We start from the raw sequence: 21,060 nt of genomic DNA, 5'->3' as shown, positions 1-21,060 counted from the left end.
CTTCACAGACCACATTGCTAGAACTGCCCGGTCATGCAGATTTGCTCTACAACACTAGGAGGATCAGGCCCTTCCTATCGGAGCATGCTACACAACTCCTTGTCCAAGCTCTTGTTCTATACAGACTGGACTATCGTAATGCTCTCTTGGCAGGCCTTCCAGCATATACTGTCAAACCTCTGCAACTGATCCAGAATGCTGCAGCAAGAGTGGTCTTTAACGAGCCGAAAAGAGCGCACGTCACACCTCTCCTCATAAACTTGCACTGGTTGCCAATCGCTGCTGGCATCAAATTAAAGGCACTGATGTTTGCCTACAAAACAACGACTGGCTCTGCAACCTTATACCTAAACTCACTACTTCAGACCTGTGCTCTTCAGAAGCTTGCATTCTGCCATTGAACGGCGCCTTGTGGTGCCATCTCAAAGATGTACAAAAACCCTTTCACAGACCTTCACTTGGACGGTTCCCTGCTGGTGGAACTCAGCTCGAGCTGCTGAATCTTTAGCCATTTTCAAGAAACCGCTGAAGGCGCATCTCTTTTGTCAACACTTGATACATTAATACTAACAGTTCATTTTCTATATATATTTTTTTTAAGACAACCTTGCTACGTGTACTGTGCTATAACTGGGACTGGTCACAGCACTTGTATATTGCTGCCCTATTTTTAGTTTGATTGCTTCTATTGCTCTCCTCATTTAGCTTTGGATAAAAGCATCTGCTATGTAAATGCTGAAGCCAGAAGCCCCCCTCCCCCCTCCCTTTTTTTATACAGTAATTGCTGTGATTTGGCTTAGTTCTTAGAAACACATTTGAACTGATGGAAAACAGGATACAGGAAATGCCTTTGTGTAGATCATTCCATAGTTTGCCTTATTCACTTGAAGGTCATAATATAGTATACATAACATACAGCACAATACAATACAACACTCTCTTTTATGCAGACAATATTCTGAAAAAAGTATAGTCAGTTACTATAGTATTTTGGATTTATGATATCTGAGTTCTTACACCTTCTCAAAATATTTCTAAAACAAGAAATTGAATAAACTTTTAAGATAAAATACTCTGAAAGTCTGAATAAAGTTTATCTTTACCCCAATTAACAATTTTCTGTGAGTAAACCTCATTAAATTATTATGTTTTAGAACAGTGCTAACAACCCCAGCAAGGTCATGAGTTTGATTCCCAGGTATAGGAGATCCTCATAAGACAAAAATGTAGTAGTAATATATGCACACAATGATCAGATGCTCCCCATAAACAGACTTTTGTCAGTTTAAATTTCAAATATTATAGGCTATCACAAATGTGGTAGAAAATAATTATATTTCTTGATAATCTTGATAGATTTCTAATAGATTTATACAAATTTCTTATTTATAAAGATTATAAATAATTATAAATAAATCATTATTAAATGATTAGTGGTCAACACTGACCTTAAAATTCCTTGTTTATTGCCAGCAAGAAAAAGTTCCTCTTCCTGAATCTGCCTTTTGTTTGCATATTAAACTACTCCATGCTCTAATGCCTCAGGACTTTCTACAAAAATGCTTTTTTATGAAGGCCTATTACTGCCCACTTGCAGAGCAGACTTAAGGTTAAAGTTACAAGCCCTCCCAAGTCTGTGCTGCAGTTTTGAACTGCAGATGTCCTGTGTGCCAACCGCAGAGTGACCTGTCCTGAGAAGCACTAGGTCTTGTCTGTCGGATTGCATCACAATCTTTTCATATTTATTTTTAAACTTCTCTCGTGTGAACTCTATTTGTCAATGGGCTGTGTTGTTTCCCCCATCACAGGGTCTTGTTATGTAAAAAAATCATATTCCTTGATGTCCTAAGTGTATAAAAAAAAACAGCTCAAGATAAAAAAGTACAGAAAAATATCAGTGCAAAATGGTGACCCCTGCAGGTCAGATAATTTTCTAGTATGGAATTGACTTTTTCAGATTCAGATAAAAAAAAATTCAGATTTTTTTCTCAGGAAAGTCTAAAATGGGAACAAATGGAAAATAAGCATACAGACACACAGAGATATACTACATTTACTTAAATTGATTAGATGAATGAATCACTGAATTGATGAGTGATCAACAAAGTAAAAAAAAAAAAAAACAGACAGATGTTTTACTAAGGCGTAGAGAAACTGGATGGATCACATATTAACCTCTTGCATAATATTCTTGCTAACAAAGAGCGACGGAAAAACGTTGGTATAGCCTACTACAAAAAAAGAAAAGAAAAAGAGAGCAAGCCATTTTCCATTTGCCACATTTGTACATTTCTTTCAAAAGTAAAAACACCTATCCAAATGAAGAAGGCATAAGAAAAGCCATGCTTCGATAAGAGCAATGTACGTGAATAAAATAAGCTAAAAACAACTAGATCAACTCTTTGAATTTTTTTGTAAGCAAATTTGACAATTATTTGGTACTTCAGTTTAAATAGTGTTGCGCTAATACAGGACAGCAGCACCTATAATATGTTGACAATACGAATAGAATTTTATTATATAGCCTATACAACAATATAAAATAATATGAAGAACATATATTTTAAATCAAAATTGTACTGAGCAAATCTTTTTTTTTGCCTTTTTCATTATATAAAAAAAGCGTATTTCAACGTTTCAACAGGCCTACAAGAAAATATTACTTCAAAAGGAGAAACATTACCATACAAGACAGCATGTCCTACTAAGCAAATCCATTAAAAGGCATTCTATTCCCTGACGTAACAGAACGTACGTTGCTATGCAACAAAAACAAAAAATTTTATATGTTCACGTCACAGCTGTTACTATCACTTTGTATTGGCCAATCAGAAGTCAGAACCGAACTATCCGTTTTAAAATAAATAACTCCGTTCAGACCTTACAGATCAATTGCTGGGTGAATTGACTATATACAATTGAATAGGCTATTTATCATCGTACCACACACTAGCCAATTACCCTCTTTCTTATTATTTACGGATCAAATTATTTACAATAACAATATGCGAAGACATTTTTTTTGTTTAAATATTAACACAAGTTCACCCTTTGAACTGCACATTAAACGTCTTGCCCAGTTTCGCTTTGAATGACGTCAGCTTTGATTTTCCTGTCAGCTGATGCAGTGGGCGTGTCTACGTCGCTGATGTAAACAGAAAGGACCATTTTGATCAGAGAAATCTAGAAGCCAGGGCACAGTAACTCATCAAAGCTTTTCTGATTTCACCTATGCAACGCCTTAAATAGCACTTGCGCCATGGACTTCTATATCAATCTGAAGGTGAATTTCCGAGGGAATGCGAAGAGTTTTTTGCTGTCTGGCTCAGAGACGAAGAGTTGGGAGTCTATGGAGGCCATGGTAAGCAGAGGAGGATGATGTGATGTCAGTCTGATCACTCACCTTGATGCCGCAAAGCCTCTCACCCCGACGTCATCCGATGCCTGGCTCATGCGATTAGAGTTGACATCTGTCGTGACATTCGTTACTCCGTTTACTGCTTCGACTAGCGCTTAATCATCTAGAAAGAATGGGCCAAGCGACCATTTTGCCGAAAGCCCACGAATTACAGCAACCATATTTATATGTAATAAAGTACATTATATCTGACGTGCGCAGATCTTACATCAGTTAGACCATAATTACAAAAGGGGTTTACCACACCGTGAGGAAATGTAACACATGTCACGTCTGTATATCCCATCACTAATCTCTTGGGTAATGTTGTTGACTCACTGACTGTCTCAAAACCTACTAAGCTCCCTTAACGTTACTAGACAGCATGATAGCCGCTTACACACCCAGAATGCTGTCCAGATATTTTGCTCAGTAGGTTTTGAAACAGATATTTACTACTGTCTGTTTCAAGCTAATTTTATTTGCTTGTCTATTTGAAAGCACTGTGTAATCCTGTCAGTCTCGAGTGATGTATCTATGGTCAGCCCTTCGCCTCGACAGGGCATTCGGGGTGTATGCATATCACCCTGAACGGGGTTTCAATACGACTGTGCGTTACCCCTTATTACAAGGCTACTAAGTACATTGGTATGATTAAATACTGATTTGAGTTTAAATTGAATAATTAGCTTACTTGTGTTGAGATCGCGAAGAGACAGGAAAACTAGCTTGCTATGTGGGGAAAAAAAGCCAGGGTTCCCGGATGAGAGTTCGGTTATGTAGCCTTGTCGTGGGTAACGGTCGGTGTTCAAAAATATTTCCCTGCAGAATGTTAGGATTGGCCAGTCAGAATCCTATAGCTTAAATAAATCTAATCAAACACGACCTATACTATATTTGCAATTATTTGACTTGATATCTTTCCCTTTTCAGGTGAAGAGGTCCTTTGGCCTGTGTAATTTACAACTGACTTATTTCGATGAGGAAAATGAAGAGGTGAGAGTGAAGAAGTACATACATATTTGGGATATTGCATGCATGTCAATGTTAATAACTTTACTTTTGTCAAAGAAAATATCTGACACACATCATAATGATTTGATAATAGTGAATATTTCTATCATAATTGTGTATGTGACTGTTTATTTCAGGTATCAATCAACAGCCAATGTAAGTAAATGGTCTTAATCTGTGTATAATTATACATTTAATTTTTATAATTAAATAGAAGAGGTACATACACAGACACTGACTGGAACTATTTTTCTCTTTTCAGTGGAATATGAAGAAGCCCTGAAGGTAAATAAATGATGATTCTTCAAGTTATTTCTTTTTGTGTGTGTGTGTGTGTGTGTGTGTGTGTGTGCATATAACCTATTTAGAGCAGCGGTCTTCGACCAGGAGGGACCTTCCAGCAACCTTCCAGAGGGACCCCAATAAGATTTGAAATTATAAAAATTTTGATGAAAATAAACCTAATTAAAATGCTTAAATACACTAAAATAAATAAGATGTATAGTACAACATTAAACTGACATAACATTTTGAGTTTAGTTTGATTACAATAGAAGTACCAGAGGTACCATAGGGTGTTTAAAGTGTTATTGTAGAGTGTATTAAACTCATTGTTTTGAAGTCAACAAATGTCCAAAGGGAAATGCACCACATTGTTACACTGTGTTGTTGTTGTTTGCAATTGTAGAGTGCAGCACGACAGGGGAACAGATTACAAATGAATGTGTATGAGACGAGGGGCAGTAGAGCCACAGTTCCAGGGCCGGGCCCCCCACCAGGGTCAGGGGTGGGCTTGGGCCAGGTGAAACCTGGTACTGTTGGAGAACCCAAGAAGGGATTCAGGCCTCCTCAGCACTGCCCTACTTTGGCACAAGTGGTGAGTCGCAAAGTTCAGGCAGCAGTCCCAGAGGAAGGATTGGTAAGATTTTATAACCCAATGGTTTTGCACAATCACAGACATAGCCACTGTTGTATAATCAAATTCTACACTGCAGTTTATTAAGAATGGTGCGTAATAATATTATAAATAATCTATATTATAGAAAAATCATGTTCTAATGCTAAAACCAAATAATGTAACTTAATTCTATTGTATTGATTTTTTTTGTGTGGTTTGCATGAAATGTGATATGCATCTGTTAACGGTGTCCAGACTGATGATGGCCACAATTTCCACTATTGTAAGTTAATTACTTGTATGCCACATATTCTATTTTAATATCCTGCTGTTGTTTTAAAGGTAATTGTAAATGAACTCAAAGGTGGGAAAGCAGAGGATAAGACACCTCCAGCTTGGTTCACTTCATACATGGAAAAGGTATGAGAAAAAAGACTTTGAAATAGGCATGAAATGAAAATTCAGCTGTTGTCTATTGGTGTTATTGTTAATGATTCATCAATGCATCTTATAATTTGTTTCAATTTTCAATTGACATAACTCTTCATCTTCTGTTGAAAGTCATACTTCTGTCTAGTGACGTATGCTGGACTTCTCCAGTCATTTTGTCCACATAAATGCAGCCCCTTTTCTTACAATCAACTGTAAACTCATATTTAGATCTGCCTCCCTCCAATCAACAGCCAATAGACAGAACCAAGTCCCCACCATACTTTTTTTTATTTCTCAATAATATGTTTCACTCAGATTTACATCGCAATACAGAAGAAAAGATTGCTACTTTCATTTCATTGTAACTTTCAGAACTGACAAATGTTGTCCTGTGCCATAGTATTTAAGTTTCATTCTGATCGTTTTAGCAGTGGAGGCAAACCCTAATATTGCTAAGGAAACTTTTGTCTCTCTATTTTTCTTTCTACAAAAATACAATAACTGCCACAGTTCAAGGACCAGGTGGTTAGGGAGGCGGTAGAGAAGATTTGTAGGGAGTTCTCTGGACAATGCTGCATCCATAAGCCAGTGGGACCAGAAGCTCAGGTTCCTGAGGTCACCTCATCCACTCTGCCTGGGGCCCCAAGTTCAGCTCCAGCCTGCAGCAGCTGCCGGGGCCAGACCACAGGCGGCGGATACCAATGCAGGTTAGAGAGATCTCTGTGAGGTGGATGTCTGGATAAATATTTGCTCCTGTGGTGCATTTCAAAGGCAAACACACATATTATGATTGTATGAGAGTTATTATTTATAACTGGATGCCTGGTTTAATGGGTGCCTTTCATTTTGTTGTTTCCCCTTGTATGTTTCATTGTGTTTGGTTTCTTTCTGCACAGTGTGTGTACCTCCTGCACTCTGTGTGAGCCTTGTAGCTTCTCACATGATCCAAGCCACAACCTTGTGAGAGCCAGAACTCCCCTGTCTATTCCTGAGCACGGCTCCCCAGCACCAGACCACAGCAGGTGGGCCTTTGTCCATCCCTGTTTGGGATGTCTTGCTGTTAAAGTTCAGAAAAAGGCTAAGTTGAACATATGTTGCTCTGTCTCGGAAGGTTCTACAGAAGGGGTGACCGGAGCTTTCGCAAGGCCGAGAAGCAGCGTCTTAAAGCGGAGAAGCGTCAGCTCAAGGCGGAGGTGAAGGAGATCAGGAAGCAGCTGAGGATGGAGAGGAGAGGGCTGCAGTGGAGCACTGCTGGAGAAGGGAGCTCTTCACCCGTCCTGTTGCAGCCACGTGCCGCACAGGCAAACAGCCCAGAGTAAGAGCTTGCGCCCCATTACCACCTGAGGAAGAGCATATTGAAGAACTAGTTCACCTAGAGATCCTATGCTGTTATTGTTTTCTGTGGAACACAATTTTTAATACTTTTAATATTTTTAATATAAACATTTAAAACTATTTTTATTTTATTTGTTTGGGGTCAGTACTTTGGAAAGAAAATAGTACTTTTATTTAGCAAGAATACATTGAATTGATCAAAAGTGACAGTAAAGGTATTTACAATATAAAAATTTCAAGTAAATGTTCTTTTGAAATGTCTGTTCCACTATGTCAGTCCCACAAAGAAATAACAGCGCACCATATTAATTGGCTGAACTGATCAGATCAGTTTAAAATGCAGTTAGTGATGATAAGATGGCATTTAATTTATACTGTCTTGGTTGCAGTCGTCCTAAACGTCCATGCCCGCTGGCGGTGCCAGCTATGACAGCTCTGCTCCTGGATGAAAACCTGCCTGATGGATCACGTCTGCGTCCTGGGACCAAGTTCATTAAATACTGGAAAATGAAGAACAGTGGCAGAGTGTGCTGGGACTCTGAGACCAAGGTACATTCTGACTCCTAAATTCCTAAACACACACAATAGAAAATATGAACATAAAAAAATAAACATATATTGTGTCCCATTTCGACCTTAGTTGAAGTTCATGTGGGGAAACCTGGCAGTGGGCTCGGGCGAAAGATGGCGGGAGGTCGCAGTACCCACTCTACAGCCAGGTCAGGTGGGTGTGGTCAACGTGGCTCTTTGTGCTCCGACATTGGAGGGCACCTACACGTCCCATTGGCGCCTGGCACACAGAGGAGAGCAGTTTGGGCCGCGTGTTTGGTGCAGCATCGTTGTGGATCCACATGCACCTACAGCCATCTGTGCTGACGGGCTGCTGGTGTCTCCCTGTGTCACCCCTCAGGTAAGACAATGGTTCGAAGACACCCCCAGCCACCCCAGAAATCTTTAAATGTGCAGTAGGGATGTGGCGATGAGGATATTTTACCACCAGTTAATCGACGTGTGACAACACCGGCAATACCGGTATCACCGGTGGGGGGCTTTTAAATCACTAATTTGAAGGCTAAAGTAAAATGCACACGTCTGCTTGGGCATTCATAATGGTGCGGAGCAGAGAGAGCGTTTTTCCATATAGTAATGATCTGAAAACGCTTGCTCTATTATGCTCACTCTGCGCCCGTGGGGACGTGCGGCGGTGAGCATTTTAGTTTATTTTTCAAATTAGCGCCAATTGGGGGGCAGATTGCCTGAATGGGGAGTTCATTAGCCTATTATTCTAAATGAAAAACACAACAACAAAACAGGACAATGACAAATTCGCTTAAATAGGCGCTTCTACATTTCGATTTGACACCAAATATTGCTCCATCCTCTTGTCAGTCAGCACCTCGCTCTCATGATAAATGAAATCTGACTCCTGCTGCTGATCTGTGCTGCGACTCCCGTTCACCTCATGATTTATTAAGCAGAAATGTTCAGTTTTGAACTGTAGTGTCGGTTCTCTAACTGAACTAAATGATTTTAAGAAAAACAAACAAATCGACGGTGGGGGCGGTGCCGCGGTGGGCAAGTGATGTAACCGGTGTTGCTTCTGAACACCGGTAACACCGTCAACACCGACTATTGTAGCAAGCCTAATGTGCAGCTATTCTAATGTACAAAGGAGTATGTAAATTGGTCATATCAGTGTTATTATTGTTTGCAAAAACTAAATGAAAACATTTTTGTTTACTGAAATTAAAAACAAACTAAAAAGAAGAAACACAAAAACTGCACTAAAATGCATTTTCATGACTCCAAAACTAGCTAAAATATAAAATGGGGAAAAATTAATTTTAGGTTTTTTTTTTAAACATGATATGTTATACCACTACATAAAACTTGAAACCTTTGGCAGCCCTGAAATTATTAAATTACTAAAACTAAAATAACAACTAAAAAACTGAACCTAGAACTAGCCATTTTCACCCGCTTTGGTCCTTTCAGGAGAAGTCTTCCCGCACTCTTGAGAGGGAGGAGAAATGCCGGGCCTCAAGGGACCAACTAGTTTTGTCCGTGAACCAGGACTGTGATCAGGAATTCTACATTCCATCTGTGGATTTACTCACAGCTCAGGTATGAGCAATCGGCATGATTCAGTAATTCCATCACATTTGTTGTGCTTCTCATTCTCTCATTATGTTTCATGAAGAAACTTTTGACTCCATTGCCAATTTCACATACTCTCTTTTGCCTTTTACTTAGGACTTACTGTCTTTTGAACTGCTGGACATCAACATCGTGCAGGAGCTGGAGAGCGTGCCCAACAACACTCCTGCAGGTCACTTTAAAACTGGAATAAGTATCTAATATGTTCCTTGAATTGCTTTTAATGGTTATGCTTATTTATGTTGAACAGTAAAGATTAAATAAAAACTTTTCTTATTTTCTCTCTCTCTCTTTTTGTCTGTAAATGTATAAAGACATCACTCCATGCATATCGCCTTTGCCCCATGATGGACCTCTTCAGGAGAAGCCAACATTGGGGCTGATCCAAGAAGAAACAGAAGCCCAAGGAGTCAGCAGCATCCTGGGTAAATTTTACTGCAGAACATTTCTTCACTTTTGTCTGTATATTACTGTCGATGTCGATGATTACGTAGCTGTTTATATTTCTGTACTTTCTCTGATGTCTTATGCACAGATGTGGCTCAGGGGACAGAGTTAGAGGGAGTCCCAGCACAAGAAAAAGGACAGGAGAGCATCATTGGGCCTCAGTTTGTCAGTCCATCTGTTATCCGCTCTCTCACCCTTGAAGTGGCAGAGCATGGGACCCTGTGTGGGAGATTCCCAGCTAAAGGTTTGTGGTGGGAATATTTAAGGTACTTTTCATAAAAGGTGCAAACCAGTCAGTTTCTGCGTGGCTCACTTGAAGTCAGACTGTGATTACATCACATTTACTTGTTACTCTGTACAACCAATAATGTAGAAAATATTAATTGTTACTTTTTTATTTTAGCTTTTATTTTATCTTTGACCTGGCTAAGTACTTTTAATATGTCTAGTAGGCATTTTCTATTACATTTACTATTATACCAAATTAGCATATTACAATTATTTCTTAAAGATCATGCGACACTTAAGACTGGAGTAATGATGCTGAAAATTCAGCTTTGCCATCAAAGGAATAAATAACATTTTAAAATATATTAATATAGAAAACAGTTATTTTTAAATAGTAATAATATTTCACAATATTACTGATTTTACTGTATTTTTGATCAAATATATGAAGCTTTGGTGAGCACAAGACATTTGTTTAATAGGTTTTGTAAGATTATTTACCTTTCCATTTTTTAATGATTTATTTACATTTAATTTTTGCCATTTTAAGTGGTGCGCCCAGCCCCCCAAGGTTCAATGTCACTTTGTGAGAGGAAATCAGAAAAAGTTCCAGAAACAGGAAACCTGTTAATATCTGCTCCAGCCCCACTGAAAGTAGAGACGACACGAATCTCCAGCTCTGCTTCGCCACAGACAGAGACCGCTGAGATGGCTGCTCCCCTGCTGACGCTTCCAACAGAACTCATTAGCACAGGTAACAGGGCATTGAGAATACTTATTTCCCTCCACTTTATAGTCAGATATTGTATTTGTAATCATCAGATGATTCAAGTAGTCAACTTCTTACCAATCACAGTAGTCATTAAAGTGATTTTTCTTATGTTCAGATGAGGGTCACGAGTCTGACATCGAGCAGATCCTGGTGGAACCTGCAGGTGGAGATCTGGTAGAGGAGGGAGAGGAGGAAGTGGATAAGAAAGAGCAAGTTAAGGTGACAGAAGCAGCTAAGGAAACGCGCAGCAGAACATCATCTGCATCTTCAGAAGACTACATCATCATCCTCCCTGATTGCTTTGACACCAGCCGTCCACTAGGAGAGTCCATGTACAGCTCAGCCCTGTCGCAGCCTGGAGAAGAGCCTGCAGAGGGAGACAAACTAGAATCAGTTGAGACCGCAGAGCTTCAGAGGTCCATTGCTGCTGCTGTTAGCGTGGATGCTAATGACATGCTCTGTGCCTCCCAGACTCTGGATGCTGTGCCACTCACCCCTGTGATTGTAGTGGCACCCCGGCCCTCAGTCAAATCCTGGTGAGTTTACACAGTGTGTGCAGTCAGAGGTCATTTAAAGTAAACTAGTGATGCACTGAAATTTGGCAAATATATGGCAAATATTTGACAGAAACAGCAAAAAATTGGTAAATAGGTCTGAAGGGTTGTAAACATTGCCTGCAACACTGATGTTCAATTAGCAGTTCTCCGATTATGCATTTTGACCATGTCAGCTTCTATTTTGTGCTCACAACGTGAATAAGCTACAACGGGTATACACAAGCAAGCAGTGTGGACACACATCACTGTGTCCAAAAAGCATGTTAACGTAGCAATATGTACAATTTGTTCGGCTGAAACATAGAGGGCAGCTCATTGCGAAGAACTTTACTTTGACTTGTTTAATTTAACCTGAGAATGACACTATGAAAACGTGTTTAGTTACTGAAAACTTTATTTTAAGTTCCGTTTTTCGGCAAGATGTAAATTTTAATTTCGGTTTTGGTGTTTCTATAAAACATTAATTTCTGTGCTTCACTAATTAAACCAGGAAATAATTTTTTTGGGATTTTCAACAAAGAAATGTTATGACGTGAAATTAACACTATTAAGATTCTGCACTATTTCTTCTATTACATTTGTGACATTGTATATGTGATCATGTTTTTGTTTCCATTTGAAGCACACAGATGTTGCTCATTCCCTCACAATATCCTGCCCTTGAACTCTATATGCACAAATTCCTTCTCTTATTTATTTCTGTCCAGATTTCTTACACCACATTTGATAGTACATAGCTTAATGTCATTGATGTGTAAAACTTAGCTTTATTATTTTGAAATGACTTCAGCACAGAGACACAGGAGCAGACAGATAATGGAGCAGAGGAGCAGGAGGGGAGTGATCCTACGGAGCCAGGAGAAAAGGAGAAAGGTGAGTGAAACATCTTGGGATATTAAAGTAATAATCCACCACAGGCCATGAATTAGTGCATTTTTCTATGATTATATATGTGCATATTTTTATATATCTATATATATATAGATTCTGAGCCTAATCAACCTGACCATGAGAACTTATTAGCATCTGCCAAGTCTGAAACAGAAGAGCTCAGGTGAGTTACACAGCACACACTCGTTCGGTCTCGCAAGACCACGGAAGTGCACCCAGGTCAATCATTGCTTTGTGTGTCTATCACTCGCATTCTCACTATCTCATTCATGTCTTTCCTCAGGGCCAATAGCATCACAGGTGGATTGGTGAAGGGTGCCCTGTCCGTGGCAGCATCTGCCTATAAAGCTCTTTTCACTGGTCAGACTGGGTCTGAGAAGGTGAGTTTGATGGGCCTTTCAACAAGTTGAACTTCTTTTAAAGGAGAACTTGGTAACTTTTTTAACTTAATAAAACTGTCTAGAAATCATTTGGATGGTTAAACAACCTGTTCTGGTGATATTGGTGACTTTCCCCGCTCCCCCCAGCGTTCCCAGGCAGAAAACCAACCTTGCAACTTGCAACACTACCGTCCCGGCAAGTTAGAAATTGGAAGTCTCGTGAGAAGCGAGAACTAGAACTAGAACTAGAACGAGAACGAGCGCGAAACACAAATTGCTTTACGGCAATTCGACATAAACACACATGCATGTATGATGTATTACCAGATTACCCACCTCGGTAGACATAGCTCCACGCGATACAGTTGGCTTGCTCCAATCAAAACAAACGCACATGAGCAGCGGTAGAGAGGGGGAGGAGGCCGCCGCAAGTGAGTTTTTTACGACTGTGTTGTGAAATATACACCCCCCCACAGCTGTAGGGGGAGCTCGTGGGGAAAACATGCGACAACAAAAGGGAAAATCAGCGAAGAAGTGACTAGAGTTCGCTAGAGTTACCGAGTTCTCCTTTAACATCACAAAGCATTCTTATGATAACAGATGCTGAAAAATCTCTTCTGTCCTCAATTAAAAGGAAATCAAAATATTACGATTGTATATTTCATTACTTTCATATTTAAAATTGTTTTGGTTTTACTTTATCTAAAGATAAAGTTATGAATAAGCATGTTCTGCAGGACTGATTTTGAGCAAACTATGATAAACAAAATAAATGAAGCACAAAGAAAGCAGCACATTTTATTTCACATAAAAGTGAAAATTCAAAAACACCATTTATCAGTGATAATTCAAAGTCAGACTCACATTTGGGACACAAGTCATGTGTCACTCTAGTAAAACGTTATTTATTTTTGTCTGTGCAGCTTCCAGAAGATGCAGCTTCTCATGACGCCATGATGGCTGTGCTGGTAGAGATGGGCTTTGGTGACCGACCACTAAATCAACGTCTGCTGCAGAAACACAACCGAAACCTGCTGGATGTGGTAAACGAACTGGTGCAGATGACCGACAATGACTGGTACACGACACGCTACTAAGATGCTGGTCGACTATTTTATTTCTCTTATATCTGGTTTTTTTTTGGTTTCTCTTTCTCTGTGCAATCAGCAGCTCATTCCATGATACAGACTCTTACGTTCCATTTGGGTTGTAAAGATAGTGTGTGTGTGAATCTGTCTGCTCCTAAGTGTAATGGATAATCATTAGAGAAGCAGTTCATCACCATAATAACTGTGCTTGTTAAACTTTGTTGTTAGTGGGCATTAATGTTTTCACAGAGATGATCATGGGTAGCTAATGAACACTAATAGGTAATTATTATTCCAAAACTATCCAAGAAATATGTCACGCTTTTAATGAAAAGTTGATTTGAAAGAACAGTGTATTTAACCACAAATTATTCTAATAGGTAAAAATGAAAATTTCTGCAGTGTGACTGGATATTTTCCATATTTAAAGAGTTTTGTGTTCCCAGGTTTTGGAAAAAAGTGCAATAGATCTGGCTTTGTGTGGACTGTCTTAATCATCAGCCAAGACCAAATAGAGAAACTCTGAGGCTTCTTTAGAGTTTAAAGTAATTAATCATCTTAGCATAGACACAAGATGACAAATTATTCCTTACTGGAGAAGTCAAGGTTAAGTTTAGTATGTAAATGTGTTTTTGTTTTTTTCTCAGTAATTTTAAGCTGTTATTGCTTGTAATACATGTGAAAATTATTATTATTATTTTGAAGACCATTGATTCATTTCTAAAAGGTCCACAAAATAGGGCACATACTGCACTTTGTGAATGCATTGCCATTTAAATATCTGATAAACGTCATGGCTTGAAGTAGCAATGCATTTGAATAGTTAAATGGATTGAAATGGGCAGTGTAGAGTGTTTTAATTTATGCTTTAAATGGTTAAAGACCGCAAAGGCAATCATGACATATTTAACTCCAGACCCACTATAGTGTGAGACAAAAAAACAGCTTACTGTTCATTCCAAAACAAAATCGAATCATGCAAATGATATATTTTGATAATTAAAAGCTCTTGTATTTAGTGATGAAGAATGTATCTCGGCACTTTTCTTCAATGGGAGATTTTGAAGCTACCTACTGTCGAGAGTGGAAAGCATTCCCTATAAATCATTGAGCATCTCCTGATTTGCTCTCACAAGTAGTACATCCATAATTGAACTGAACAATCACCTACTTGTTTTTCTAGAGCTTGGGTTTATTTATATTTTTTAGCACATTCCTTAGGAAAGCTGTAGTTGGTCTTGGTGCTTGCAGCGATCAGTGGAAGCTCTGGGTGAAATGGTTTGGATCATGTCATTGTTAAGCATAATCAGTGGAGACAGATGCGCTTCACTCTGTGTTTGATGCCTGAATGGAGTAATCATAGTGTCTCTGCATCTAATGTACACATCTGTCTGTAATAAATATCCTAATAAGTCTTACTTTTGCTCACTGTCTTCCATAACAGTGCACCACAAATGCCATGGTATCACTTGTTTTATCTGGGTAAAACTATATAAACACACCACACCTAATGTAAATATAGACACTGACATGTGTCTTTTTCTTACCAGGGTGGAAAGTTAGACATAAAAAAGTGCAGAAAGTAAAATGTCACAGGTTTTGTGTGCTGGAAGTTAAGCACGCCACACTAAAATCAGCTGCATTTTTTTGGATGATTTTCTAGCAATCCAGTGCAGTTTACAAAAAGTGGGGGATCTTTTTTTTCATCCATTGCCACAAATGAAGTAAAAATAAGTATTTAGTTTAATAACAGACAGAAAAACAGTAAAAGTTCGTTTTTAGGTTAATCTGTGCATCTTTTTATTTTGATAGGAATGCATGGAAAAAGATTCAGCAAAAACTGTTTTTTGTCAGTTTAACCCCCATAAGAATATGCAGTACATTATAACACCCCCTTGGTCTTAAATTATTTCTTTAAAATAAAAACATCTAGTAATTACTGGAAAACAGTTCTAAGTCCTTCCCTGTTTGAAACCCTGTTTGAAATAGTGAGGTTTATGCTCAAAACAACAACTAAAACATTACATATTATACATACACACACACACACATATCTCTCTCTCTCTCTCTCTCTCTCTCTCTCTCTATATATATACTTCAAAAGTTTTGGGAAAACCTGCACTATGGATACTTGCTGGCCATATGTGTTCTTGAATGCAGATGTATGTTGTTTCAATATATTGGCAAGCCTATTCATGCAGACATTTGGAGCAAATTAATCATACGCGTTAAGATTGCTCACATACTCAAAATTATTATTCATTTGTGTTATAGAACACTTTAGTTGCTAATAATACATGTGCCAACAGCTCAGAAAAGTCACTTGGAAAATTGATCATACCAAACAAATGTCTTTCTTTACAAAGAGGACATGATTCACAATGAAAAGCTTGTTCAGACATTAAAAGTATAAATTCCATCCCATGTTTACATAACTAAGATGATTTTTTTTTTCAGCTGTCTAACTGGAGTGTCTTGTTTTGTTCCCCCTTTCAGACTAACATAACAGATGGAAGAGATCACGCTTTAGTTATATTAATGACAGATCATGATTGAATGTAGTGAACAGGTTTGAAACATTACATTTTTCATAGGCCTCTTCTAAATGATATTATTTTTGCGAGAGCACAGAGCTTTCTTTACCACAAATAACTGGGAATGGCCTCACTAAAGCCTGCAGGCAATTCAAAAAAAGCTTTGCATTGCTACTGATACATTCTGGTACTAATGAGTAAAAATGAAACTAAATCTAAAACCTAATACTGTATTTGCACTTTGTACGACCAACTGTCAAACCTCAAGGCTAAAATATGCAAACCTGCTTAAATTCACATTTTGAAAATGATGCACACCTGAGGCGTAACAGCCAGAGTCAATTATTATGCTTAAACTTTGCTTACCAAACCTCAAGACATTGTTTTATTTCAAGACATTTGTCAGGTTTTTTACCTTAAAACACTGTTGTTTGTAGTACTACATTCATACGCCTCTCATCCCAAGCCTCTGTTGCTAATTTCAAAATGTCATTTTAATAACAGAGACCCAGGGGCTATTCACACAAACACTTTTTTGATTCCTCTGCACTACTTTTCCATTGTTTTTCTATGTAAACATGCGCTTTGAAAAAACTGAAATCATTTGGCGTAGTGATATGGAAATGTAATGCGGTCAAGACCTGCCTGGAACTACTTTAGAAGTGCTTGAAAATAATTGCACACCTTAGTTAGAAGAACGTTTCTCATCCAATCAGAATCAAGATTTCAACAGTCTCGTAGAATAATTACTTTTATACAAAAGACTGTAACCAAAATATTTGATACATTAAAGAAGTGTAGTGTATCTTTGTGGCAGGATCTCAAAAAGTCAATCTTTTCAACATTTCAGCCAAAGCATGTAAGAATCACAGAGAGAAAAAAAAGAAAAAAATATATAATCCCCATGTAATTCTATATTCCAATTTATTTTAATAGAACTGCATGCAGTCAACGATATGGTAAAAAATTTAAAATAAAATCAATTTACATTCAACAACATAATCAAGACAATGATAATTAGCAAAGGATAAAAATGTACTAAGACTCGAGTTCCTACATTTTTAATCAGTTGAACCCTAGAATATACAGTACATTATTTATTAAATCATTTCTTGAAAAAATAATTCATTTATTACTGGAAAACATTTTAAGTCCCAATCCCCATTTCATGCAAATGCTTAAAGCAATGTTCAATTCAACAGTTGGGGGAAAACCTGCACCTGAACATCCAGCAGAATCATCTGCAGTTAAGATTGCTCACATACTCAAAATTATTATACATTATGTTGCAGAACACCCAACGTCCCACAAATGCATGTGTCATCAGCTCAGAAAACAGTCACATTACTAGGAAATTGAAGACCTCATACCAAACAAATGTCTTTACAAAGAGGACATCATTCACAATAAAAAGCTTGTTCAGACATTAAAAGTATAAATTCAATCCCATGTTTATAGAACTGAGCAAAGAATGAATAAAGACATTCAGTTCATGTCATTATGACGATCCTACTAGAATTGCTCCTCTTATATATTTTGCTTTAATTCTTTACGAAACAAGTGCCATATGTGACACAACTCAACATGTTATAAGACAGACACATAAAATAGTGTAGTGTATCTTTGTGGCCGACCTCTAAAAGTCACTCTTTTCAAAATTTAAGACACAACAGTGTTAACAACAAAACACAATCCCCCATTGAAATGGTTGGTAAGTAGGAATGTGTTCTAAGATGATTTTCAAGTTTTTTTTTAGCTGTGTAACTGGAGTGTCTTGTTCTGTTCCCCCTTTCAGACTTAAATAACAGATGGAAGAGATTATCATGTTGTAGTTGTAGTTGAATGTTCTATTAATGACAGATCATGATTGAATGTAGTGAACAGGTTTGATACAAATATGTGTAAAACATTTCATTTAAATTTAAATTATTATTATTTTATTTTTTTGCGAGAGCACAGAGCTTTCTTTACCACAAATAACTGGGAATGGCCTCACTAAACCCTGCAGGCAATTAAAAAAAAGCTTTGCATTGCTACTGATACATTCTGGTACTAATGAGAAAGCTAATATTTGCACTTTGTATGACCAACTGTCAAACTTCAAGGCTAAAATATGCAAACCTGCTTAAATTCCCATTTTGAAAATGATGTATATAGGAGCACAAATTAAAGCCAATTAAAATAATGTAATCCCTGATTTTGTAACTGCAATAGGCCCAATCACTAATACTCCTTCTTAGGCCTGAAAAACAGCTTCTTAGTGAGCATGGACGCAAAACAAGGCACCTGTTTTTTCCCTATAGCCAAGCGATCTCTGCAGTTTTCAACACTGCGCAAGGAAACTTTCCTGTTGACAAGCGTCAGGATCTCAGTGAACTCCAGTGTGGAACCATAACGCCTCAGGATTTCACACAGATCCTGGATGTACCACGAGCCATTTACAGTCTCACGGTGAGAGTAATATCCTTTAAAAGAAGAAGGAAACAATGTCAATGACTGTTTAAAGTGTCACTACTGTGAAAACAAGGATGTGAATTGCATCAAAGCCAGTACATAAAAGAACACATTTAGCAAATCTTCACACTGACCCTCAGCCACTGAGTAGCACATAAGGAAGTCTGCTCCTGCTGGAAGGGTGTAGAGCACCCCCGCATCTACCACCACTTCATTGACCGCTTGACTGTCCACCACATCCATTGGTGTCACAGGATCATCATGCTTGTCACCACGACATGCCTTGTGTTTAAAGAAGTTTACATGAGGCATTACATCTGGATTAATACTGCATTACTGTAAGTACATTGCAAAATACATTTTGTGTATAAAGGCTAAATTACCTGCAAGATGAAGATCTTGGGTTTCCCTACAAGGCTACGGCACCTATCCCCCTTGAACAAATCAGTGACTTCTTCAATTTCAATCTTCCCATCATTGGCAAAGATGTGGCCATTTTCCCCGTGACTTAAAAAGACGCAAACGAAACAGTCTGCATCCGCATGGTTAGCAGCAGCAGCTGAAATCAAAGGAAAATAAACAGAACCTGAACTCCATTCGGAGCATGCTGTGACACACTGCCGACTTTCCCTCGGCACGGGTTATAAAAACAAATTTGATGAACTTACATGAATGACCAGGCAGAGCGATTATAGCAACTAGTCAGCAATAACTATGGCTAGTGAAAGAGTAGAGCTCGACCAGTATTGATTTTTTCTTTTGACTACTGATATGCAGAACTGATATTTGTTTTATTTTTGCACATTTTTAACTTAAATAGATTATGAATTAGATTATACTACTACAATAATTATAAATATATATTTAAAAAGTGAATTTAAGTAGTAAAGTGTAAATATGATCAACCATCTTTAATCATCGGAATGCCAAAGATGCTGCTGATTAACCTCTGTATCGAACCTGGAATATTTAAGTTTGGCTCGCATTTCTAAAATCATGTTTGAAAGATAAAATAATGTGTTACCTTCTTTGATTTTGTCTAAAACTTCATCCCGTTTATAATCATTATAAGCCTTCACTTCAAAATCCAGCTCTTGAAATCTGGCAGATATGAAAGAAAATGGACTAAGAATCCAAGACAAGAAAATTACTTTCTTCATCAATCAACATAATATCTTGTTTTGCCAAATACCTTCTAACAAGGTTCTGCCTGTCTGCTTCTGTGCCAGAACGGTTACCCAACATGAGCTGCCAGTAGAAACGTTCGTGGTTAAAGATCAGAGCCATTCCTCGCTTCTTGTGATTCATCTTATACGCCTCGTTAGGATCCAGACTATATACACTGACAAATGATATACAAAATGATATACATTTAAAATGAAATATATAAATAAATGAGAGTTGCTTCAACTGTACAATTTCTACATGGTTACAATGTATCTTTATTAAGGTGTTACCTTTGATTAAAGGCATCGGTCTCATCTATGTTCTCTCTGACTGAAATAAAAGACATAATCAAAATCAACACTAAGAACTAATTTGGTTTGCAAAGTAAGCATATGCAAATGTTCAGAGGATGTATTCATGCCACAAAGATTTAAACCACTCAGACAAAGATATTGGACTAACTGTGGTCTAATGGTTGTATTCTAGAATGAAGATCTAAAGTTCAGTGAACATACACTGAGGTCATGCCTCCTGTATTGTGAATTTAGCACCTGGTCAGGCTAGATTTCAATGGCTTTACAAACAGGTTGTCTAGCATAGCAAAGTTAACATAAGCAAATGCGATATTTACTCTATACAGATTCTTCTCTTTTCCCCATTCTACTACTGGTCATATACGAGTTATAAACTAGTTTCAGTTCTACCTGTGAGTCCTGCCGAAGCGCTGTCCTTCTCCACAGCTCCTAACAACAGCAACAAAGAAACTTTTGTAAGCACTGGGGCTTAAACAGTATAAGTATGAATTCAGGGTGGCTATTCAGCGATAGTAGTCCGGTTGAAAATCACATTTTATGTGAATGATCGTGAAACCTTGTGATGCATGTTTAGACAAATACTACCTAGTTCAGGTGTTAGAATAAGGAAATGAAACCTTCTCATAAACAACATTCAAGTAAGTTACAAATATTTAAGTTATTTTTTTATCCAGAGTAACCAGACAGAAACCTTACCGGATTCAACGCTCTTGACTTGACTTGCCATCGTTGATTCTGCGGAGCGAATTTGTGTGAAATTGAGGAGAGTTTTAACTTGAAACTAACGACAGCAAGAGCAGACCTGAGTGACTGACTAGTGAGTCACCAAACACAACAGTTAACCTATCACTGGGGGCACTAAAATGTTAACCAATCACAGGCGATTACAATGTTAACCAATCATATGTCGCTAAAATGTTAACCAATCACAGGCGGTCTGCCGTGGTCGAACCTTTGGTCGGACTGGTTGAACTCGGTTACAACTTCCGCTTTTC

General features: G+C 38.0%; 2 protein-coding genes across 3 annotated transcripts; one reads left to right on the top strand and one right to left on the bottom strand.

Moving 5' to 3' along the window:
• The first annotated feature begins 3,122 nt into the window (after positions 1–3,122).
• nbr1b (NBR1 autophagy cargo receptor b) lies at positions 3,123–15,014 on the top strand. Of its 2 annotated transcripts, none has more exons than XM_082138600.1 (21): positions 3,123–3,361; positions 4,331–4,393; positions 4,549–4,567; positions 4,674–4,696; positions 5,100–5,288; positions 5,652–5,729; positions 6,252–6,448; positions 6,638–6,763; positions 6,853–7,056; positions 7,466–7,625; positions 7,717–7,986; positions 9,072–9,200; positions 9,330–9,405; positions 9,548–9,658; positions 9,769–9,924; positions 10,459–10,662; positions 10,796–11,216; positions 12,028–12,110; positions 12,222–12,291; positions 12,412–12,508; positions 13,432–15,014. In XM_082138600.1, the coding sequence occupies exons 1-21, from the start codon at positions 3,260–3,262 to the stop codon at positions 13,603–13,605; spliced, it is 2,952 nt and encodes a 983-aa protein (XP_081994726.1). In that variant the 5' UTR covers positions 3,123–3,259; the 3' UTR covers positions 13,606–15,014. The 2 variants fall into 2 exon arrangements, with proteins under 2 accessions (XP_081994726.1, XP_081994725.1); XM_082138599.1 differs by having other exon boundaries at positions 5,100–5,330.
• A 2,023-nt stretch (positions 15,015–17,037) lies between these two features.
• On the bottom strand, positions 17,038–20,915 carry LOC309476043 (caspase-6-like). Its single transcript, XM_082139172.1, has 8 exons — positions 20,762–20,915; positions 20,456–20,494; positions 20,042–20,081; positions 19,777–19,926; positions 19,609–19,685; positions 18,968–19,143; positions 18,719–18,866; positions 17,038–18,595 (listed from the first exon to the last, which is right to left on the bottom strand). Exons 1-8 carry the CDS (start codon positions 20,790–20,792, stop codon positions 18,354–18,356), a joined length of 903 nt encoding a protein of 300 aa, XP_081995298.1. The 5' UTR covers positions 20,793–20,915; the 3' UTR covers positions 17,038–18,353.
• Between the last annotated feature and the right edge of the window lie 145 nt (positions 20,916–21,060).

The sequence above is a fragment of the Leuciscus leuciscus genome (assembly GCF_965113295.1).
Source record: "Leuciscus leuciscus genome assembly, chromosome: 1".
Taxonomy (NCBI): Eukaryota; Metazoa; Chordata; class Actinopteri; order Cypriniformes; family Leuciscidae; genus Leuciscus; species Leuciscus leuciscus.
Note: the sequence above shows the minus strand (reverse complement) of the source record. Positions and strands in the feature narration are given on the sequence as shown.

What these genes read in the sequence shown, in the direction of transcription:
- LOC309476043 (XM_082139172.1), bottom strand. Translation starts at nt 20,792, where the DNA reads ATGGCAAGTCAAGTCAAGAGCGTTGAATCCG. An exon ending in CGCTTCGGCAGGACTCACAG is followed by an intron (nt 20,082 to 20,455) that starts GTAGAACTGAAA and finishes CTTTTATTTCAG; the next exon opens with TCAGAGAGAACATAGATGAG. An exon ending in AGGCAGAACCTTGTTAGAAG is followed by an intron (nt 19,686 to 19,776) that starts GTATTTGGCAAA and finishes CATATCTGCCAG; the next exon opens with ATTTCAAGAGCTGGATTTTG.
- nbr1b (XM_082138599.1), top strand. Translation starts at nt 3,260, where the DNA reads ATGGACTTCTATATCAATCTGAAGGTGAATTTCCGAGGGAATGCGAAG. An exon ending in CAGTCCCAGAGGAAGGATTG is followed by an intron (nt 5,331 to 5,651) that starts GTAAGATTTTAT and finishes GTTGTTTTAAAG; the next exon opens with GTAATTGTAAATGAACTCAA. An exon ending in TCTGAAACAGAAGAGCTCAG is followed by an intron (nt 12,292 to 12,411) that starts GTGAGTTACACA and finishes GTCTTTCCTCAG; the next exon opens with GGCCAATAGCATCACAGGTG.